The sequence below is a fragment of the Meles meles genome, chromosome 18 (genome assembly GCF_922984935.1).
Source record: "Meles meles chromosome 18, mMelMel3.1 paternal haplotype, whole genome shotgun sequence".
Lineage (NCBI taxonomy): Eukaryota > Metazoa > Chordata > Mammalia > Carnivora > Mustelidae > Meles > Meles meles.
Window position 1 is genome coordinate 32,447,300 of NC_060083.1, and position 20,117 is coordinate 32,467,416.

The following is a 20,117-nucleotide window of genomic DNA, read 5'->3' on the forward strand; positions in this document are numbered from 1 at the left end:
CCGCTCTCTCTGCCTGCCTCTCTGCCTATTTGTGATCTCTCTCTCTGTGTCAAATAAATAAATAAAAAATCTTGAAAAAAAAAATGTGCTCCAGGAAAACACGGCCCAAACCCAGAAGCTTCACGCCACATGTTGTAACTAACGGGTGCTTCACGGTGAGCATGTTTTCCATATGATCTCAGCAGATAACCGGGGGTGGGGGGGCGCGATCCCTGGGCTACGGACTGCCTGTGGAAAGAGCTGCTGGGTTGGGCATGAGGACACTGCTGGCATGTTCTGCTGCTGGTGCGGTCCTCTGTGAGCTAGTACGAAAGCCCCAGCAAGCTCTCAACCCTCCACTCTGCTCACTCAGGCTGTTTCACCATTTACGTCCCTGCCTCTTGGCTCAGGCGACAGAGAAGGTTGGTGTGTAGCCCTCTTGGACCGATTCTGCCAGTCACAAGAGACCCACGGGTCCCCCTCTGCTCCCATCCCAGCAAGCCTTACGCTGCCTCCATCCGCTCGATGTGTGCGAATCCCAGTCCATTGCTGCTTTTCACACACCCCAGCGGCCAATCTCCCGCCACCACCGCCACCAACCACCCAACCACCCCCGACAGCCTGACTTTGGCTTGGACTTCGACTTTTGTTTTTTGGCTCAGTACCTGAACCCCTTCTCTGAATCTGGGTCTCAGAGAGAGGCCTGCCTCTCATCATGGAAGCAGAAGAGGGCCCCCTCCTGCTCTCTCTAAGCCAGGCTGCTGGGAAGCAAGTTGTGAACCTGGGTTTGGCCCAGGGAAGTCTTCCTTGGATCCATTTCTGAGGAGAGTGGGGCAGAGGAGGAGACAGTGATTTGGAATTTATTCTGGTACCTTTGGCGTGAGCCTAGCACCCAGTGGCGGCAACAGCAGATGCCCCGACCCCGATCAGGCCATTCCTGGGTTGTCCCTGGGTCACGGCTGTGGCTGACCACCCAGTTACTGCCTATTCTCCAGCCTTCCTGGCAATTCTGTGAGCTGATGAGCCTCTGCCAGTCCTCTCCTTTTCGGCTTATAGCCGCCAGTTTCCGTGGCCTGCCACCAAGAGGTTGGTAGAAAGTAGCTTTGATGTGGTGGGGGAGGGGTGGTTCTGTAAGAGTCTTCCTGCCCTCCAGCCACGAGGGCAGCGGTGACAGCTTTCCACCTGTGTCTCTGCAGTTCCAGATAACCACTGACACACCCCCAGATACGGGCTCTGGGGTCTCATCATCCGCGTCCTGAGTGCGGGGGGCGGGGGGTGTACGTCATAAGCACCTTCTGACGTGTGGTGAGGGCTAAAGGAAAAAAATCATCCCTGCAGTTCCGTCCTGGGTGCCCTTCGGCTCTGTGCGTTCAAGCTGGCAGGTCTTCCTGTTCACGGAGCCTTTATGCCTCGGAGGCCCAGAGATGGGACCCACCTTTCCTCACTTGCCCATGCGCGTTGGTGTCTTGGCCTCCACTTGACCAGTGGGTCTGTCATTGGACCCAGAAGAAAGAATTGCTCTTGTGGGCATCAGGAGACTTGGGGTCCAGGCTTACCTCTGGCCCAAGGCCATGCCCTTGGCAGGAGGGAGGGTCTTCCTGGTCCTCTGACACCTCGAGTCTTGCCATCTGTACAAAGCTCTGCGGGTCCCTTGGGCATTCTCGACTGGGGCCCCCTCGTGGTTCCCTTCCCTTCCCGTTTAGCCAAAGCCTTTCCGAACATGCAGTCACGACTCACTGGCCAACTGACCCGTTTCCTCCTCCTGTGCCTACTCCCTCCCGGGGCACCCATCTCATGGTGCCTGGTGTCTCCCTGGCAGAGGGTCACCCAGACAAGTGGGATGACCGCATGGCTTTGCCCTGACCGCCAAGGAGCAGGCTATCCAAGTGTGACGCTCGGCTCTGGCCCCCGGTCAGGGAACAAAGGGACAGAGGGATGGAGAGGAAGGGGGAGCTCAAGAGGCCTTACGGGGACGCACACACACTGGCTTCTTCCCTGGTATTTATTTCATGGCTGGCCAGCTCAGTTCTCCTCTGAATTAATCACCTGCTCTCAAATCAGATCTTTCATGACTAGATTTCTTAAACCATTATTTCAACAATATCGATAAACGGATTATATGCAAACAGCCAAATCACCGCTGCCTAGGGCCTTTCCTGGTGAAAAATGACTCCTTTGCTTATAACTTCGGCACTAGGGGTCTGAAATGTTTTAATCTGACAGCAGACATGTAGGCCCACGTATCACCTTCAGGCCTCTCTCTGGGCAGGTAGGCAGGTGGGGCGGAGTGGGGTAGGATGCCCAGCCTCCCCGATGACTGGGGCCCCCAGGACCATTTCCTAGCTGCCTTCTTCCTGGCACATGCGACAGTCTTCGACAAGAAGGGAGGCAAGCACGGTCGAGTTCACCCTGATTTGGGGGCCTCACCCCAATCTTCCTAGACATGTCAATATGGTCTCTAGCACAACCCAGACGAGAACTTGGCTTCTGCCAGAGCGGGGGATCTGATCTCCAGCCCCTACCACGCACATCCTCCGGGTCAGGCAGATGAAATCATAAATTTATAATACAACATTATTTCAATTTTCCTCTTCATTTACTGCTGTGCAGCCCAGCTCTGCTCCAATGGCTCCCAGCCCCAGCCACACGGGGAAATTGGCCGGACGCATGTCAATAGCACACTACGGCAGACCCACGTGGAGGCGCCATCAAGCCCTATCACAGTGGGATGACCCAGCCACTGCTTCCATTAGCAGCTGGGCCCCTCCCACACCGGCCACTGCCCAATTTATGGGCTCCAGTACTCTGGGCGCCTGATCAATCTCACAGTAATTATCTCTTGTCACTGAAGGAAAAACTAAGCTTGCTCCTGGATGGCCACCTTTCTTACACACAGGCTTTCCACTGGGGAGGATAAAAAAGAAAAAAAAACCCTGAGAAATTAACAACGATTCGAATTTGCCAGGCTGATCATTTCAGGGCTTCCTTTTGGGGATGTTGGCTGCGTTCTCGGAATTGTGGTTCTCGATCTTTCTCCAACTCTAGAAGATGTTGTTGGCTCTAACGCTGGAAGATGTTTGCATTCTAGACGGGCACATGACTCATCCTCGCCCGGGCTCTGTGACTCAGCTACTTAGTCATGGAAAACTGCCCCCACTAGGCCCCCGACTTGAGAAGACAGGAGATGAGGGCTGTTTATCCAGGGGCCTGCCGGAGTGTGACATAACACGCCACGTGACATGCAGAGCACTGCCTGCGGCGCCATGCTGGTTCCACGCGGGATGAATCCAGATGCAACACCTGGTGCCCGGAGCCCTTCCCAGGCCGACACGCAAAGGCCAAAGTCTACCCAGATGCGCAGACCCTAAAGCCATCCCGACGTATATAAATGCATCTTTAGGCCTACGCTGCCCAGTTTAAATTTAAGTCTAAATTATGATGAAAAACCCCAGCTCTTCAGTGGTACGAGCCATATCTTAAATGCTCAGTAGCCACATTAGGTAGTGGCTACCATCTTGGGCAGTGCGGACAGAGGCCCCCTCCACTAACCACAGAAAGTTCTGGGGGCCACTGTGTTATTCTAGAGGGAAACCGAAGAACTGAATTTCGAGCTTCCTCTGCCCACCAGAAAACAGCTGAACAAATGGAGACCTCCTTGGGAATGACCTCAACAGACATTCTGGGGAAAGACAAATCCCAGTGGAAATTATGAATAAATCTAGACACGCAGCTCTACGTTCCAGCCAGTCTCCTTTTGACCTGTTAGTGCATGCCAGCAGATGATAGCTCATCTTTTCTAGATGCTGGTTTTTAAAAAAAATTTGCTTTCATTTCCGAGGGGCTTAGTGTCAGGGAACACTGGGTCAAGACTTCACGGGGACTTCTCAGGAGGAGCACGGTCAAGCAGGCCTCAAGCTTTCTTCAGCTGAGTCTACACAGTCCCACCATTTCCAGGCCTGGAGGGTGAAGCTTTCCTTCAAGGCCCCAGCAATGAGGTGCTCCTCTCCCAGCGGTTATCAACCATGTTCAGTAGCGTGTGCCCGGCGAGGTTAGGATGGTTAGAGGCAGTAGGCTTATGTGGCTGAGGGCAGAGTAGACCAAAGGGAATAAAATGCACCAACAATAATCACGTTTGCTTTTATTAAGTCCGCTTCCATGAAGAAAAACCGGAGAGTCTAGGGCACTGGGCTGGGTCGCCGTGGGCACCTCTTGGCTACCATGATACAGCAGAACCAAGTCGGAAGGTTGCTGAAAGGTCTTTCCAAGGGTCTTAATTGATTTTCATTCTGTCCAGCTCTAAGGCAGGGAGAACTGGTCTGAGGAGGACCCCTCCTCTTCTCTCCCACATTCTTTTCAAGGAATTCCCATCGGGCTGATTATTCTAGAACTCTCTCAAAGGCTGTAGAAGCTAAAACCAAAACCGCTGTAGGTTTCCTCCCAAGGACGGATGCAGCCACACCAAGAGACAGCAAACAAACATGAGTGGGTCCCTCTCCGCTCGTCAGTGTGGAGAAAATCTTAAGGGATATTTAAAAGCGAGTTTCACAGTTTCCAAGGCCTTTACAGAGCAGCATATCTGCCATCTCGCTAGAATGTCGGCTCCCTGACATCAGGGACCTCAAAGTCTGCTGCAGCCTCAGCACCAAGGACAGTGCCCGGCCCTTAGTAGGCGCTCAGGAAACACCTGTTGAGGGCATGGGCGGAGCAGCTTTAATGGTGTAGTCTCACTTTAGAAGTCTCACTTCTAAACACCTGTCCAAGTGTTAGGTACTTTTCTGCCCTTCCAACAACAAACATTTACAGCATGAGAACTATTTCATTCATGAACTTTTAACAAATGTTTTTCTGCCTGGGCCGAGTTCATCAACCAAACTGTGGCTGATGACAATCGTGGGGATGACATGGACAGGCAGTGGGTGATGGTGGCAATTCCAGGACAGATATGGATCACGGAGCGGGTGAACCAGGTGACTTATGGGGATGTGTCAGGCCATCCCACCCTAGCGAAGGAGAAGCACATGGACCACGTGGGTTTGCCTACTACCGGCTGGGGTCAAAGCCCATCCTGGAGACTCTGAGCCCAGCACTCCTCACACACACCCTTCAGCCAGGCCACTGGGCTTTTGGGGCTCCCCATTCAGGAGCCTCACCTTCTAAGGCTAGTCCTGTCTGGATCACCCTGAGCTCGCTCATCCTTCTTAGCACGGTGAACATGTCACCTCCTCAGGGAGGTATTCCCTGATTACTCAGGCTGATTTCCACTCTTCACGATGTGCTCTTAAAGCACCCTGACTCTATCACGACTACCTGCAGAATTAGCCATTAACTGTTGTCACACTCACTAGACCACAAGCTCCAGAGGGCAGGGACCACATCCACCTTGTCAAGCACAGTCTCCCAGCGCCAGCGTGGGGCTGGGGTGCAGGCATGCGCCAGGCGCTCAAAGCCGACTGCCGGTGAGCACCTCCTGTCTTCAACACAGCCTCCCTGCCTTGGCTCCCGTTATGAAACCACTGGGTGCCCTCTGGCCAGGGATCTGAGCTGGGGCGTCTGGAGAGATGTGGGCCCCCAGCCCCTGCTTGCAGCCTGGGGCAAACAGAACCACTGCACCTTTGCTCTCTCACTGGCATGAAAGGCTTTGCTGCACGCTTCTGCTTCCCCTGAAGGAAACAGGTCATTCTTCCCAGCAGCCAAGGGCAACAAGTTAGACTCAGGAAGGCAGGGGCACTTCCTGAAGATCTGATCCTAAAATGTTTCCTGTCTTATGCCCCAGGGCCTTTATACTTACTGTTGAAAATTCAAGACTCCAAAAACCAGCAGGAGGCAACTCTTTAAGACTTGATTTTAAAATTTAAAATTAGTACTGTATTTGGACCTTCTTTTGGCATACAATGTAAGGTAAGGCCACACAAAAATTACTTTTTAAGCAAGAGGTAGACAAGTGTCTCACAGTCAATCAGGAGCTAATGCCCACTGATTTGTATCTATTTATTTAGTTTTATTAGAGAGAGCGTGAGCAGGGGTGGGGGGAGCGGGCAGAGGAATAGGGAGAGAGAGAATCTTTATAGCAGGCTCTCTGCTCTGTACAGGGCCTGACGTGGGGCTCGATTTCATGACCTGAGCCGAAATTAAAAGAGTCGGACACTTAAGTAACTGTGCCCCTCAGGCGCCCCCTCCCATTGATTTTTAGAAGTAACTTCTTTATAATGATTACACTCTTACATTTAGTTTCAGAGCTCTCCCTTTTCCTCTCAACGGGGCAATCCTATATACCACACTGTTTCACTACTGTAGCTTTGTGCCGTCTTCTATTTGGTCCAACTAGTCTTTTTTCATTTTTCTTTTGAAAACATTTTCTTATCTATTCTCATGTGTTTCCGCTTACAGATCAGCGTTAGACTCATTTGGCCAATCCTGGAAGAAGTAAATAGTAATTTCCCACAAAACTCAATTAAGCTGAAAACATGAATTCAAGAGGAAGTAAGATTTCTGCCACTTTTAGGATTCTTCTGGTGTCTCTTTCCGTCTCTCAAAGTTCCTCGAACTAACTTTACGGGCCCTTGTTATTTGCTGAGACAAAACAGATACAATGCTTTCTATCAATGTGTAACACCAAGAAAAGTTTCATACATTTCAAATGGAGCCGGGAATGACTTAAAGAGCTGCGAATCTTTACATAAAGAGCTGATCAAACAATATAGAAGGGGGACTCGTAGCCAAACAGAATGAAAATCCATTAAAACCAGACAGATCATGGGCCTGAATGGAATTTTACCATTAACTACCATTTATGCCGTTTAATTAGTATTTTCCCGACACACAATAACTCGCACTAAAATGCCGCTCTCTTGCCTTGAAATTTCTAATTATTGTTGCGACCCACACCATTACGCCTCTTCTCTGCTTTCTTCATTTTTCATGCCATTTCAGTGGCAAGATTTTCAATTATCTACACAGGACGGACAGAGATACCTTTAAGGAAGGGGCATAATATGCAACTTAATTTCTCTAAAAAGCCAGGAGAGATCATTTTTTGTCAGAACAAACACACTTTGTCTTTCATCATTTTTTTTTTTTAGCAAATAAAGAGTAAAACAGGCCATTTAAAACATCCATTTAAATGCAAATTCTGATATCCCAAGAGAAAAATGTTAATCATTTAAACAGACAGGATTATAGCCCACCCTCATCCCTTCTCCTCTTCCAAGTTTTAGAAAATGCAGCTTCGGCCCACATGGGGAAGCCAGCCAGGAGTCCTTGGGTCTTTGGGAACACCTTGTCAGTAGAGAGACATGAGGCAGGGGGCCGCCTTTTTCTCCTTTTGAAGAAGGGAGTGGAAAGGAGAGAAAATAATATCATGTACCCCCCCCCCCATGGGACAAGATGATTATCGATCAATCGACCTATCTCTATAATGGTCACAACGACCTTGCAAAGTGGTTTATCATCTGAGACCCAGAAAGGCAGTTTGCCCAACTGGTAGGGTGACCCAGTTGGGTGCTCAGGCATGGTGGCTCTGAGGTGTCCTCAGGGTCCCCCGCCCAGACTCACCTAGCATTCCCATGCCAAGCATGAACGCGTCCATGGTGTAAGGCAGTCCCCGGGCCCGGCCTCTTGTCCCCGGTGGGAACATGACTTCCTTAGGCTGAGCTTTCTTACATTCTACCTGTTCAACAGAAAGGCGAACAAATGAGATGCAAATGAATGCCACGTAAATGTCAAAGGCAGAATGGATCTGGTTACCTGCGAAGGTATTTTTAGCCTCACTCCTTATTCACTGTAAAAACAGCCAAGCCAAGCAAATGGCCTGCAAAACAAATATTTAAGAAAACACACCACTTGTTGCAAATCCTGCTTTGGAAAAACCGACAAGGATGAAATTGGGTTTGGAGGGGTGACAAGGACGTGGGCTGGAGACACGCGTGCTTGGGTCTGGAGCTCAGTCTGGAGCGTGCACAGAAGACCCGGGAGGTGAAGGGACACACAGGGCTGCTGCATGTGTCTGTAAAGAAAACCAACAGCAGCAGTAATACCCTCTCCTGCTCGTTTGGCCCCTTAAGGGTTACAAATGCCTGTGGGCCCCGACTCTTCCTATCAGGCTACCTGATTCAATTTCTTATTAAACAGGCCAGTTCGTTTTAGCTCCATTTCACAGATGACAAAACTGAACATCTGAAGGCTTGTGTCCTGTGCCATAAGCCACAACCCAGCAGGGGCAGGCCTGGAAGTCAGAGTTTTCTCAAATTGCTAGGTCGCCGACGCCCCCAGCTCCCTAAAAGCCGCCCTGGCACGCTCCGGGGAGAAGCAGGAACGTTTGACACCACTTCTGTCCATCTGGATTAGCGGCTTCTCATTCTGCAGCCACATCTTCAAGTGGTTGCTAATCTTTCCTGACTCCCTCCTGCCTCCTGAATTTCTTAATCCCATTCCGCTCACACAACCCAGAAGTCACTTACTTCCCAGCCTTAATGGTATATAATACAAACTCCAGGAAGGAAATGAAACTGTTGCTCTCAGAAGGGCCTGCGTCATTCTCAGGAGTGTGTCTCGCCCCCCTGCTCGGTGCTTACTTGCTTTTAGTTTAGAGATAAACCTAACACACACTGTTAGCTGGTAACCCACCCTGTCGCTGATGGAGATGGGACCCAGCGGGGCAGGGCAGGGGTGCTTACAGTGGCAAAAAGCGTCAGCATGACAGTCAGATAGTGAAGGAGGAAGGGCAAGGATGAGGTCCCCGTATTTAAAAGGGGCCATACGGTAGAGGAGCCAAAACTCCATGTAGCCCAACAGCTGCCGAGGGTCTCACTACCACACAGAAGATTACTACTGTTGCCAGGGTGTCTGAGATAGGAAGAAGTTCAATTGTTGCCTCATACGTTGTTTTAAAGGGAACTACATGGGCCTATCCATTTTGGAGATGTACATATCTCTCAGATCTTCTCATCCCAAATACTTCAATTAAAAAAAAAATATGTTAGGGGCACCTGGGTGGCTCAGTTAAGCAGCCGACTTTTGATCTCGGCTCAGGTCTTGATCTCAGGGCTGTGAGTTCAAGCCCCATGCTGGGGCTTAGTGCTTAAGGCTTGAGGGAAGCTTTAATTACCTAAAATATTAACTTCTTTTCCTTCGGAGACACCAGATAACAAGTATTACTCGCTCTTGCTCTTTAAATAACCACACATATTTTAAATATATGGGCAATATGGCTCAACATTTATGTCTGATAAGCTTCGCATGAAGTTTTTATAGGTTAAAAAGGAAGAGACGAGCACCCTGAAATGAAAATGGGTGAGAGACATGAACAAGCAATTCACAAACGACTAATAATGACATACACCTTTCATATCACACGTCACCTATGACGTCCCCAAACGAGACATACTGTCACCTATCAGACTGGCCATGATGACAGGATTCCTGATGTCAGAATCTCTGAGAGTATGGGGAAGGGGGAAGGGTGGGACTTCGCACACATTTTTTCGGAGGGTGACCTGACAAACTTTCCAAAGCCATTCAAACATACATCGTTTGACCTAATAATGCTACTTGCAGTTTACCCTGCATGGACATACAGATAAGGTTCTTGTGGTAACAAGCATGGATTACTATTATTATTTTTTTTAAAGGAAATATCCTAAGTGTCCAAGAATAGGGAGTTAGTTAGCCAGGTTTGGTTCACCCAAGCTTCCTGGAAGCTGCGAAGCTTCAGAAAAGCGAGCTGATAATAAGATGCAATGATGCTGGGAAACCCTTGGTCCGGGGCAAACCAGGGTGGTTGGTCACCCTAAAGGTAAGGGGGAGAAAAGTAAATTACGGTGACTCTGTGGAAAATAAGTAAATGTATATGCATATCAAACAGGGGAAACATATTAAAAAGACATACCAAAGTCGCTTTAGAGTAACTTTGTCCTTTCCCTCCCATGGTGCATTTTGTTACTGCTACTTACTTTTCAGGTTTTCTGCTCTGAGTATTACTGTTGCAAACAGTAGTAAGGAAAGGTGATGAGAAAGAAATAAATTCATCATAATCAGATCTTTCAGATCTCTCTCATAAGCCGGGGCGGGGGGGCAGTTTGCTCCTCGACACCATCCCTGGGACTCAGAAGCAGGCAGAGGAAGCTCATTTGCAAGAGCCTGGTGGGGCCGGGGGAGATGGGCACGCTCTGCAGCAGCAGACAGATCAGTACCTGACGCCAGCACCGGGGGCTGGAATACTACTGCTAACCAGCTCACTTCCTAATGGCCCTATCGGTGACAATCTATTGTATTGTCTTAGGAAAACCTGCCGCCTGTTCCTAGGCAACCTGATCAACACAAATTTCAGGTTTATGCAGTTTTCATTTAGGGAACATAAAGGTTAACTGACTGTAATGGGAGCATTTTCAACAAACCCCCCTACTCTTCCTCTCACTGAACAGGGCTGGCAGCTCCGTTTAATGCTGCCTGGTCTTCGCTGGTGCTGTTTTGGGCAGCACCCACTGTGCGGGTCGTGTCAGCTGCCCGCCGTGTCAACTGTGAGTGCTCCCCGAGGTCAGGGGCTGTGGCACGCGCACTCTCGGGGTGGGGGGATCCCCATGTTCTGAGCACTTGAGTGACAGGGAAAGGTAGCCACGGCACCAAGGAGCCTTGGCCTGGTCTGCACTGAAGGCTTCCCGAAAGATCTCTCAGGACCAAGAGGCCTGCCCAGCCAGTCCCCAGCTCCTCTGAAAACAGACAAAAGGGGAAAAGGAAGAGCTATTCTCTGCTCGTATCCTGAGTCCTTGCAGGGGGTCAGGGGCCTACTGAGCATGAAAACCACTTCCCCCCTCCCCACCCCCACCGGGACTGGGAGAAGCCCCCCCTCCTCCATCAGACTGTGAGCTCTCAAGGCAGGGATCAAGTCTACGTCCTGGGTTCCTTGCGACAACCCGTACAGTGCATGGACTGATGCCCGTGCTCACTAGGGTCACGCAGACCCAGGCTTCCTGACCCAGCAACGCTGAGGGGCTCCATGTGCCTGGCAAGTGCTAGGCCATGGGGGATGCAGACAGTAAGAAGGCCAGCCTCCACCTAGAGAGCTTTCATTCTGTTGAAAAGAACAGGTTCTGACCGTCTTGTTCCCCTACCATGAAGGCAAGTACTCATGTCTGCCCCCTGTCATTTCTGGGCCTGCCAGCCTCTGGAGCCTCTTGAGTCAGATCCCATTTGGGTCACCACCCCCCCCACCCCGCATCCCCACTATCGTCCCACCAGGCCCCCAGGCAAGCTAGAGAACGGAGCATGAACATCCCCAGTTATAGTCAGAACCCAAAGGAGGAGAACCAGCCCAAGTCTGCCCAGCTCCAGTCACACATTCAATGCATGTGGCCACACATGACGTCCCATGTATCTCCCTCTGTGTACCAGGCTGCTTCCAAAGATCGTAGCTTCGAGCAACAATGGCTCATTCCTTCTCCTGCTTCTGGGAGCTGCCTGGGCCCAGCGGGGCTCCTGCTTGCAGTTGCTCCTATAGTTGTGGTCCGATGGTGCCCGGGGCTGGAGCTGGAGCCAGACAAAGGCTGGACTCAGCTGGAGGTTCAAGTGCTTCTTCTTGCACAGAGTGGGCAGCCAAGGCTGGTCAGCTGGGACCATCCACTGGGAGGCGCCTGCTCTTGGCTTCTCCAGGGCAATCCTTCCTCTCACACCATGCTGTGTGGCTGAGTCCCGACAGGGACTGTCCCAGCCTGAGAATCCACAAGACAGAGGCAGAGGCTGCAAGGCTTATCCCCCAAGCTTGAGAGTCAGGCTGCCGTTTCCACCACGTTCTGCTGGTTACACTGGGTGAGCCTAGATTTGGTGCTGGAGGCGAAGATCGCTGGGACTGGCTTCGGAGAGCAGCGACCATACGAGATCCACGAAGAGCGGCGAGCCAACAGGACAGTGGGAGGCCCTCCTCCTCCCCGCGGCATCTGGCTGGCCGGGTTCTCGGACTAGCAGGCACCGAGGCCTGCTTCCATCATGGGGCACCAGGCGGGCACGGGAGCTCCCTTTGGGGGCAGCCCTGGAGAGATCTGCCTGGCTTCCTGTGGTCGACAGAAGCAGTGGGCCTGGGTGGCCAGTCCTCCTGTTCCAGCTGTTTCAGCTCTGCCCCCACAGAACCCCGTTTACGGTAAAGGCTCCCCACCACCCACACCCGAAGGGCTTTCTCTAGGGCAGCCCTGGGTGGCAACAGATTCTGAAGAAGGGACAGCTTCAAGTCTTGGTCCTTGAATCTTCTCAACAGCTCAGAACCCAACGCCCCACCCCACCCACCAGCTGCTCCTCACAACGGCTACGGCTTCTAGTGACAACTGAAAGTGTGGTTGGTGGGCCAAGAGATTTTGTAGGAACTTCCATTTGGATTTGTGCTTGCAAGAGGCCTCAGATCGACTGACCAGGCACTGACCAACCACTCACGTTAGGAAGACGAGGTCTCTGTTCCAAGTTTCACGGCTGGCAAAGCCACAAAGCAACCCCACACCAGGGGCCGAATTCCAAGGATGTACCACCAAAGGTAGGTGGGATTTACTTTAATTTTTTAATCTCCAAACATGCTGCTTTGCTTAGCAGCCTGACCCTGGAGAAGAGGGGACGGCTCCCTGGCTGTCCGCACAGACACAGCATAGGAAGAATGGTCTAGCTGAACCCTCTTTCCCAACAGGACAGTCCAGGTGGCAGCGTGTTCCTCCAGACGATGACTCGGAGGCCTGCCGTGGGCTGGCACGTGTGGTGTCCGACACTCCATGCATCATCATATGTCTGCCCATCAGGGTCGAAAGCAACTCAACTCCGTTCCTAACTCTTCACGTAGAAACGATTTTATGTTTGCACGAGAGTTGCAAGGATAGGACAAAGCACAGTTCTGTATGTCTACATCTGTATCTGTAGACACGTTTTCCTGAACCTTCTGGTAGCAACGTGCATACACATTTCCTAAACACATTTTTCTTACACGCAGACGGGATGCTTTCATCTAACACACCTTCCACAGCCTGTGTCAGTGGACCCCATGATGCCCTTGAGAGACAGAAATCCATCTTCCAGGATAGGAAGCTGAGGCCCAGGGATGTCAGACACCACACTGGCTGCTGGAGGCCCAGGCCATGTGTGCTAAGGCTGCGTTTGAAGCCGGGTCTGCCTGATACCCCCATGACCCAAGCCAGGGGAGCCAGTCCCACACCTCATCCTCTCCTTGGGTGGGGGCAGGGGAGCGCTCAGCATTGGCCTTTGGAGAAGGCTCAGGGCCTTCTGTGGGGACAGCTTCCCTGCAGCTGCTCTGAGTGGCCGCCCTCACCTAACCGGCCTGCAGGCCTTGCCGAGGCAAGCTCCCTGCGAGGCACCTTCTGGAAGAGACTGGAAGTTTGAGGACGGGGCCAAAGTCTGGGAAGTGAAAAAGGTTTTTTGTTTTTCCCTGGTTTCTACATAACAGCCTCAGTCAGCACAGGGCCCTGGGGCCAGGAGGGAAACCAGCCCGGCCTCAGTCTGGGGAAACCCAAGCCCAGTGCCCGTGGCCTTGATTTACCACCCAGGACAAGGCAACTCTGTGTGGCCTGGAGGCCAGGGTTTGCAGCTTCACTTCTCACCTCAAACTGGTCACGTTACACGCGATTTACTCCTCCAGGGGGAGACGGACCCTTCTCAAAGAGTGAAATTCACTGCTTTTCAGAGAGACCAGACAGACTGACAGGCCGGAGGATGGGAGGGGAACAAAGGGCAGGTCTTTTGGGCAGGTGGGTGCTTGGCGGGGGCGTGTGTGGGGGTGACTGGGCGCATTCATGTGGGCACCGTCCTTTTGAAAGATAGAGGCCTGACCTGGTCTTGCCCCAAGATCAGCTTCTCCTCTGACTCAAGCTGCAGCTCCCCCAACCCCCCAGTCAAGTTCCAGCGGATTCCAGGTCAACACTGCTCCTCTGAACCCCAAGCTGTCCATCTCCTCTGACTGATAGGCCCCAAGCCCTTCCCAGGGAGCCGCCACTACCGTGTAAAGACCTGGGGTCCTGCCTGGAGCCCTGCAGCTACCCAGCTCTATCTGGTCAAACAGGAGGACTTAGCAGCAGCCCAAGAAACCACACCCAGCTGCTACCCCATGGCTATGCTGGTCTCCCTCCTGCCTGCTGTTCTCTCTTGCCCCCTTGTCGTAAGCCTTTCTGGAGACACCAGCGGGACAGGACCTTTTGTGGGGCCTGCTCAGATTCAGAGGGGACCTGCTCTCAAGGAACCCACAGAGCAAGGAAGACAAACACAAGGCAGGCGACTTGGGGGCAGAACAGAGTCTCCACTGTCCTGCCCTGTGCACCATACCGGGTGTTAGCCTCAAGAGCATGACAGCAGCGGAACATGCTAGAGAGCGTGCAGGCCACTACGAAATGAAGACAAGAGGCCCTTTATTCAGCCATTACTAGGAGTTCCAAGATGGCGGCAGCAGAGCACGAGCCCAGCGAGGGCTCTTCTGAACACAGGCGTCCCATCCAGGAAGCTGGCCCTGCTCCAGCCAGCCGCTGAATGAGCTGTTGGAGGATGACGACGGAACAGCAAGGTGCAGGTGACAAGCACAGAAAGAGCCCAGTGAGGAGACGGGGGGAGGGAAGGCAGGACCACGGTCCTCCTCAGAGTGGAGCTCACGCTGGAGACAGACCCGCCGGGCATCTCCCTCTGGGTAACCTGCAGAGAGTCAGGGTGCCTCGTCTGGGTTCTGACGTCCAGTCCAGGGTTCCCACTGCGTCCAGTTGCTGGGTTTGTCCACGGCCCGAGGCCGGATGGAGTCGTGACCAGCAGGTGTGTGCAGCTGGGGGAGGGCCAGGCCAGAGACGCTGTCGTGGGAGGGGCAGCTGTCACACCCAGAAGTCCTGGCAGTGCTGGGACGACCCCACCCATGACTCCAGCAGCAGAGGGGGCCTCAGCACCCTGCCATACCTGCCCCCAGCCTCTGCGGACTCAGGGAGGCCTCTCAGCTGGGCACTGTGGACACTAGGAGGTGAGCAGAAGGGAGTTCTATGCTCCGTCCCTTTGCCTCTCCCTTCCCTGACATCTCCATCAGGCACCGTCCCTGTAGACGGGACTAGTCCATGGCCAAGCACCAGAGGACCCACTCGTACGGGGTAACCTGTCTTGCCCTACTGCAAAACGGTCTTCACAGACACGCAGCCTCCCGCGGAGTCTCTGGAAGCTACTGGGTAAAGCAAATGGAAACGCCAGCTTAGATGGGCAAAGGCCGCAGAAAGGCCAGCAGAAACATCCACCTTCCAAGGACACTCGCTTGCTACAAACGGCCTAGACCCATTTGTGAGAAGCACCGAAAGTCCCATAGGCCAGGGGATCTGGGCTCATCTCCCCACTCTGCAGGATTACTGTAGGGAGGAAGGAACAAACTATGGAGTCTCCTCCTACACGGGGCACGGCCACGGCATCCTGAAAGACAGGATCTGGTCACGTGTACACATACACGATCTCACACACAGTTGTGTACATAGTGACGCACACACATCACACGCAGGACGCACAGTGTGGCCCACGGAGGTCCTCCGAGAATGCCCCTGCTCTCCGTATTCTCATCAATCAACTCATTTCCTCGGAGTTGGCCTAATTTGCCCTGGAGTTACAACAGGAGAGGAAACGGATTTGCCCAAGGTCACGCAGCCAGGGAATGACAAGCTGCGGTTCAGTCCTAGGTCTCCTGCTTCAAACACCCTGTCCCCACCTCTGGGCCACTGGCCATGCAGGTGTGGCCCTCACAGCGCTTCCCCACTACCCTCTATCCAGTTCACGTGCTACTCCTTCCACAAGGCCATCCTCAGTCCTAGTTCCAGAACTAATTTCATCTGCTATTTCCCCTATTAAAATCAGCAATGACAAAGTGAAGGAGGTTGTAAACGAACACGTTAGCAGGCAGGGGCTGGGCATGGACACAGACATGAATTCAACAGGATGAGGCTCTCCCTTGGAGGGGCTCAGAATCTGGGCAAGGAGTGCAGAGGAGCTGGTCCCCAATACCCTCCGAGGCACGCACCCCCATGACTAAGGCCTCCTACTCTGCCTGGATCTCAGGGCAGGGGCATGTCCTCTCCGCCAGCTCCTCGCCCTACTTCTCTGCTCCGCTTGTCCCCCCTGAGCGGGAACCTGCCGCGTGGCTTCTCTGTGCCTCAGTGTTCTCATCCGTAAAACAGAGCAACAGCGGTGCCGACCCTCCCCAGGGCTGCAGCCGGCTAAGAAATTCAACCAGCGAATCCTGTGAGTGCTTGCGCTGGATAAAGTTGGTTGGGTCACGCTTTAACCTTCGCCAGCGGAGCCTAGGGGAGCGTCCCTGAAGGTGACAAGGCTGGTTTGCACCTGTGCTTCCGACCCAAAGCCCGGGGAGCAGAGAGGAAGAAGGGGGCTGCCACCGCCCCCAGCCCGGCAGACTCTTGGCGCGCTTCCTACCGCGGCCACACACCCCCTCCCACCCCGGCCGGGGAGGGCCCGTCTTCCTGCTCTCATCAGTAAGGTGTGCAAAAGGAGCTTCGCAGGCGCACTATTTGGGGAAAAAGCTGATGGTGGCAGCAGCAGCTGCTCTTTTGAATTCTGGGAACCTGCAAGGGCATTTCAAAGTGAAAAGAAACCTCTGCCTTCAGCAGGTGCCCAAATGCAGCCCCAGGGCTGGGTGCTTACCCCAGCCCAGGGTGGGCTTTGCCAGAGACCCTGCACCAAGCCCAACATAATTTCTCTATTTAAAAGAAATGGAGAGAGAGAGAAAGAAAGAAGAAGAAAAAAAAGGTGCAGCCGAGCATTAGCTTGTACCTGCCCGGGGAATTTGGGCAGAGCGTCTGGGTGAACTCAAAGGACAAAAGGGGTGTGGGTTCTTCCAGGGGTCTCCATGCCCCCTGCAGACCAACCACCCCGTGGGCAGGGCGTAGGGAGCCCCACGCGTGACAAAATGGGGGGCAGGAACCGAGACAAGGAAGAGGAACCACGCCCTCCCCAGGCCCCCTGCAGTGACCTTCCCAGAGGACAGATGAAGGGCGAAGGAGCCAGAAGCCAGGCGACCTCCCCGCCAGCCAAATTACTTCTGCCTAAAGAGCACCACTCACCATCCAACAGCCCAGCCTCCCCACGCCTCCCCTCTCGGCACACACGCCCCTCCACCCGCAGGAACAGAGCCCATCCGCAAACACGTGTGTGCCTGATGCAGGGGTGGGGGGCGCAGGACCTCCCTCTTGCTCATAAACATGAGGTTCATTTATTAAGTGCCTCTCTGGCATTTCCTTTTTTGCCTTCATCCTGCTTGTTTAATATTGCATTTGACATTCTCATTTTATAAATGGTAACAGAAGCAGAATGGACGGCTAAAATTAGCTTACGAGAAAGGAGAATGCTGCAAATAGGGTGGCGAACACAGAAGCCTAGTCAAATCCACCCGCGCCACCCGGCCCCCGCCCCCCACTCGCAGGCTGGTTCCCAATCAGCTCTTAGCCGTCAGGGTTCAGGCTGTGGAGGAGTGGCCCGAGGTAGGGGAGTGTGCCTACTCTCGGGGCACCCCTGCCAGGGGCAATGCCCCATGCCAACCCCAGCTTGGGCCTCTGTGGACCCCATGGAGCCCACAGCCTTAGAGACCAACCCAGGACTCGCCTGCTCTCTCATCCTCCTGCCCCCACCACCCCCAGAAGCCCCTGTTCTGGGGTAAGTCCCCCAGATGTGCCCTGGGCTGAAGGTAGCAAGCCTGAGTGCTTGCCAGGCTTTGCTTTTTGAAGTGGGGTTTTTGGAACCTCCCTGCTGCAGGATTCAGCCGAAGGGCTGAACTGGCCAGGATACGCGTCCACCCGCTCTCCTTGGGCCCACCTCCCAGCCAGGGCATGGTAAATACCCACCTCACACCTTCCTACCTGCCTGGGTCTGCACCCCTGCGTTTCGCTGACTTGTCCAGGACGCCCTTCCCTTAGGATTATTACATATTTGTGCAGTAAAAGGATTCAAAGAATAATGAAAGTGATGAGGACTATAACAGTAACAGTAAAAAGGCCCATTGCTTTGATAGACCACTCTAACCTAGTCCCGCTCCCAGCAGTCTCTGAGAGACATGCCATCCTTACCTGTCCGAGGGGGAGCCACGCACAGGCAACAGGTAACCTGTACAAGGTCACAAAGTCTAGCAATGAGTAGCCAGCCGTCCTGGGGTGCATCTGGGAGTGAGGGATTTCTGACACGCTCTTCTGGGAAGGCCTCTCGGGTGGACAGCACCCTGTTCTGCCCCGTCCTTCGCTCCCTACCCGTTCAGTGCTTGGGGTCCCTTAAGAATGAAGGCACTGCTTTCAGCATGCTACGACCCCAAACCCCAGCATCCGTTTGGGGCACTGCTGACCCTCTCTGCCTCAGGCTAGTAACCAGTGAACTCCATAGTGGATGCAGGTGAGCTCTTGCCTACAAGCCTTTCCTTGGGCCCCTTGAGATAAGCAGACCGCACCTGCTCTGGGCGACAGCAGTAGAGGCCAGGAGCTGAAGCTGTGGCCCCCAAGACAAATCCCGCTGCTGCTTTGTTTTATAAATAGAGTTTTATGTGGACACAACCACGCCCACCCACAGACCTGTCATCAGTGGCTCCGGTCTGCTCTATGAAGGCAGAGTTGAGTCGTTGTAACAAAGACCTAGGGCCCTGAAAGCCTAAAATATTTACCGTCTGGCCCTTTACGAAGCTTCTGGGCACTTGGTTTAGGCCAAATGGAAGAAACTTGCGGGAACCAATGGGGTTTTCAGGAGGGTGATTCCTTCAAGGCTACCAGATTACAGACCCTGCATCAGAGCAGTCCAAGAGCTCCCAGGGCCAGGAACCGAATCAGGGCCTTCATAAGCTGCCAAGGACAGTGGTCACCATCCTTCCCATCTTAGAGGAGGAAACAGGCGCAGATGGGTGGGATATTCACCTGGGCGCAGGACAACCAGTGACGGATATGGGATTCAGGCTCAGGTCCACGTGTTCTAAAGCCCTGAGAGCTTCTAAGTGACCAGGAGGTCCTCTTTGGGGGACAAGGGCATGAACATGTCACTTGGAGGACCCAGCTCCTCACCCCAATGGATGTGCCTCAAACATCTGAGACCCTTGTCCGAGGCAGACAGCATGCCAGCACCGGGGGTGTGTGTGGGGAGGATGGTCCCTGGCATGGATGGCTTCCTACGGGGGGGATGCAAGGGTCGGGGGGCTGCTGTCGTGCACACAAATGGAGTGCGGCGTGGTGGTAAGAGCAGGAGACCAGCCTAGGGATCCCATGCCAGGCTGGCTTGTGCAGCTCCAGGCTCCTGGGGCCTCAGCTCTCACTCCAGGTCCCTTCCTTGCGACACCTAATGATTTATGACCGACCCACAGCTCCCACACCATCTCGTTAGCAGCGATCCTTTCCTGGGGCTTCTCAGACTTCAAATGTGCACACACATCACTAGGGACTTGTCAAAATGCAGATTCTGATTCCCTAGCTCTGGGGCTGGGGCCCAAGAGTCTTTTCCTAACGAGCCTGCAAAATGCCCAGCAAATTTCAAAAATCATATCACCTCGATTGGAACAAGGAAAAGGACGATTTAAAGGAATCCTACAGAAATCTTTGTACAAGCAAATAACTCTATCTTCATCGGTCAAGCCAACCCAGGATTTTCAATTAATGAGGTTGTACCTAAGTCGGCTGCAGGGTTTAGTGGGAAGAACACTGGGTTGGAGCCAGAACACCACAGGTTCAAATCCCAGCTTTGCCACTTAGAACGGTGGACTGTGGAAGTCCCTTCACGGCTCTGAGCTTGGGAGCCTGTTCTATAAAACGGGACGAGGACTGCATGCACGTAAAGCTCCATCACGGTGCCCGGGAAAGGCCCACATCCTGCTGTTGAATCAGGGGTCAGAAGAGGTGCCCTTGTTCAGGCAGCCCTTAGGTCACACCCCACGTTCTCCACCAGCGAGGCTCTCCCCGCTCCATCTGCGGTGGGGACGGAGCTTAGTCTCGGAGGGAGCCAGGGGAGCCGGTCAGTATCACTGCCCGCCTCCCTCCCTGGGGGCTGCAAGCTCATTGGATGGCCGGAGGCTCATCCCTGCCATGGGGGGGGGGGGGTGCTGCTTTGATCAGGGGCTCGCAGCGGGAGGCTCATGGAGCAGCTGGGACAGGAGCCCTCTCAGAGCATTACCAGGTAGC

At 53.3% G+C, this 20,117-nt stretch overlaps 1 protein-coding gene across 8 annotated transcripts in view; it reads right to left on the reverse strand.

Moving 5' to 3' along the window:
* MSI2 (musashi RNA binding protein 2) overlaps positions 1-20,117 on the reverse strand; it is a 389,833-nt gene that overhangs the window by 51,620 nt on the left and 318,096 nt on the right. For all 8 annotated transcript variants that reach the window (XR_006815826.1, XM_045983868.1, XM_045983869.1 and 5 more), the window contains exon 9: positions 7,531-7,645. Coding sequence is in view for 7 of the 8 variants with exons in the window: in XM_045983868.1 (XP_045839824.1) it covers positions 7,531-7,645 (115 nt within the window). In the remaining variant the exon portion in view is untranslated. The remainder of the gene's footprint in view (positions 1-7,530; positions 7,646-20,117) is intronic.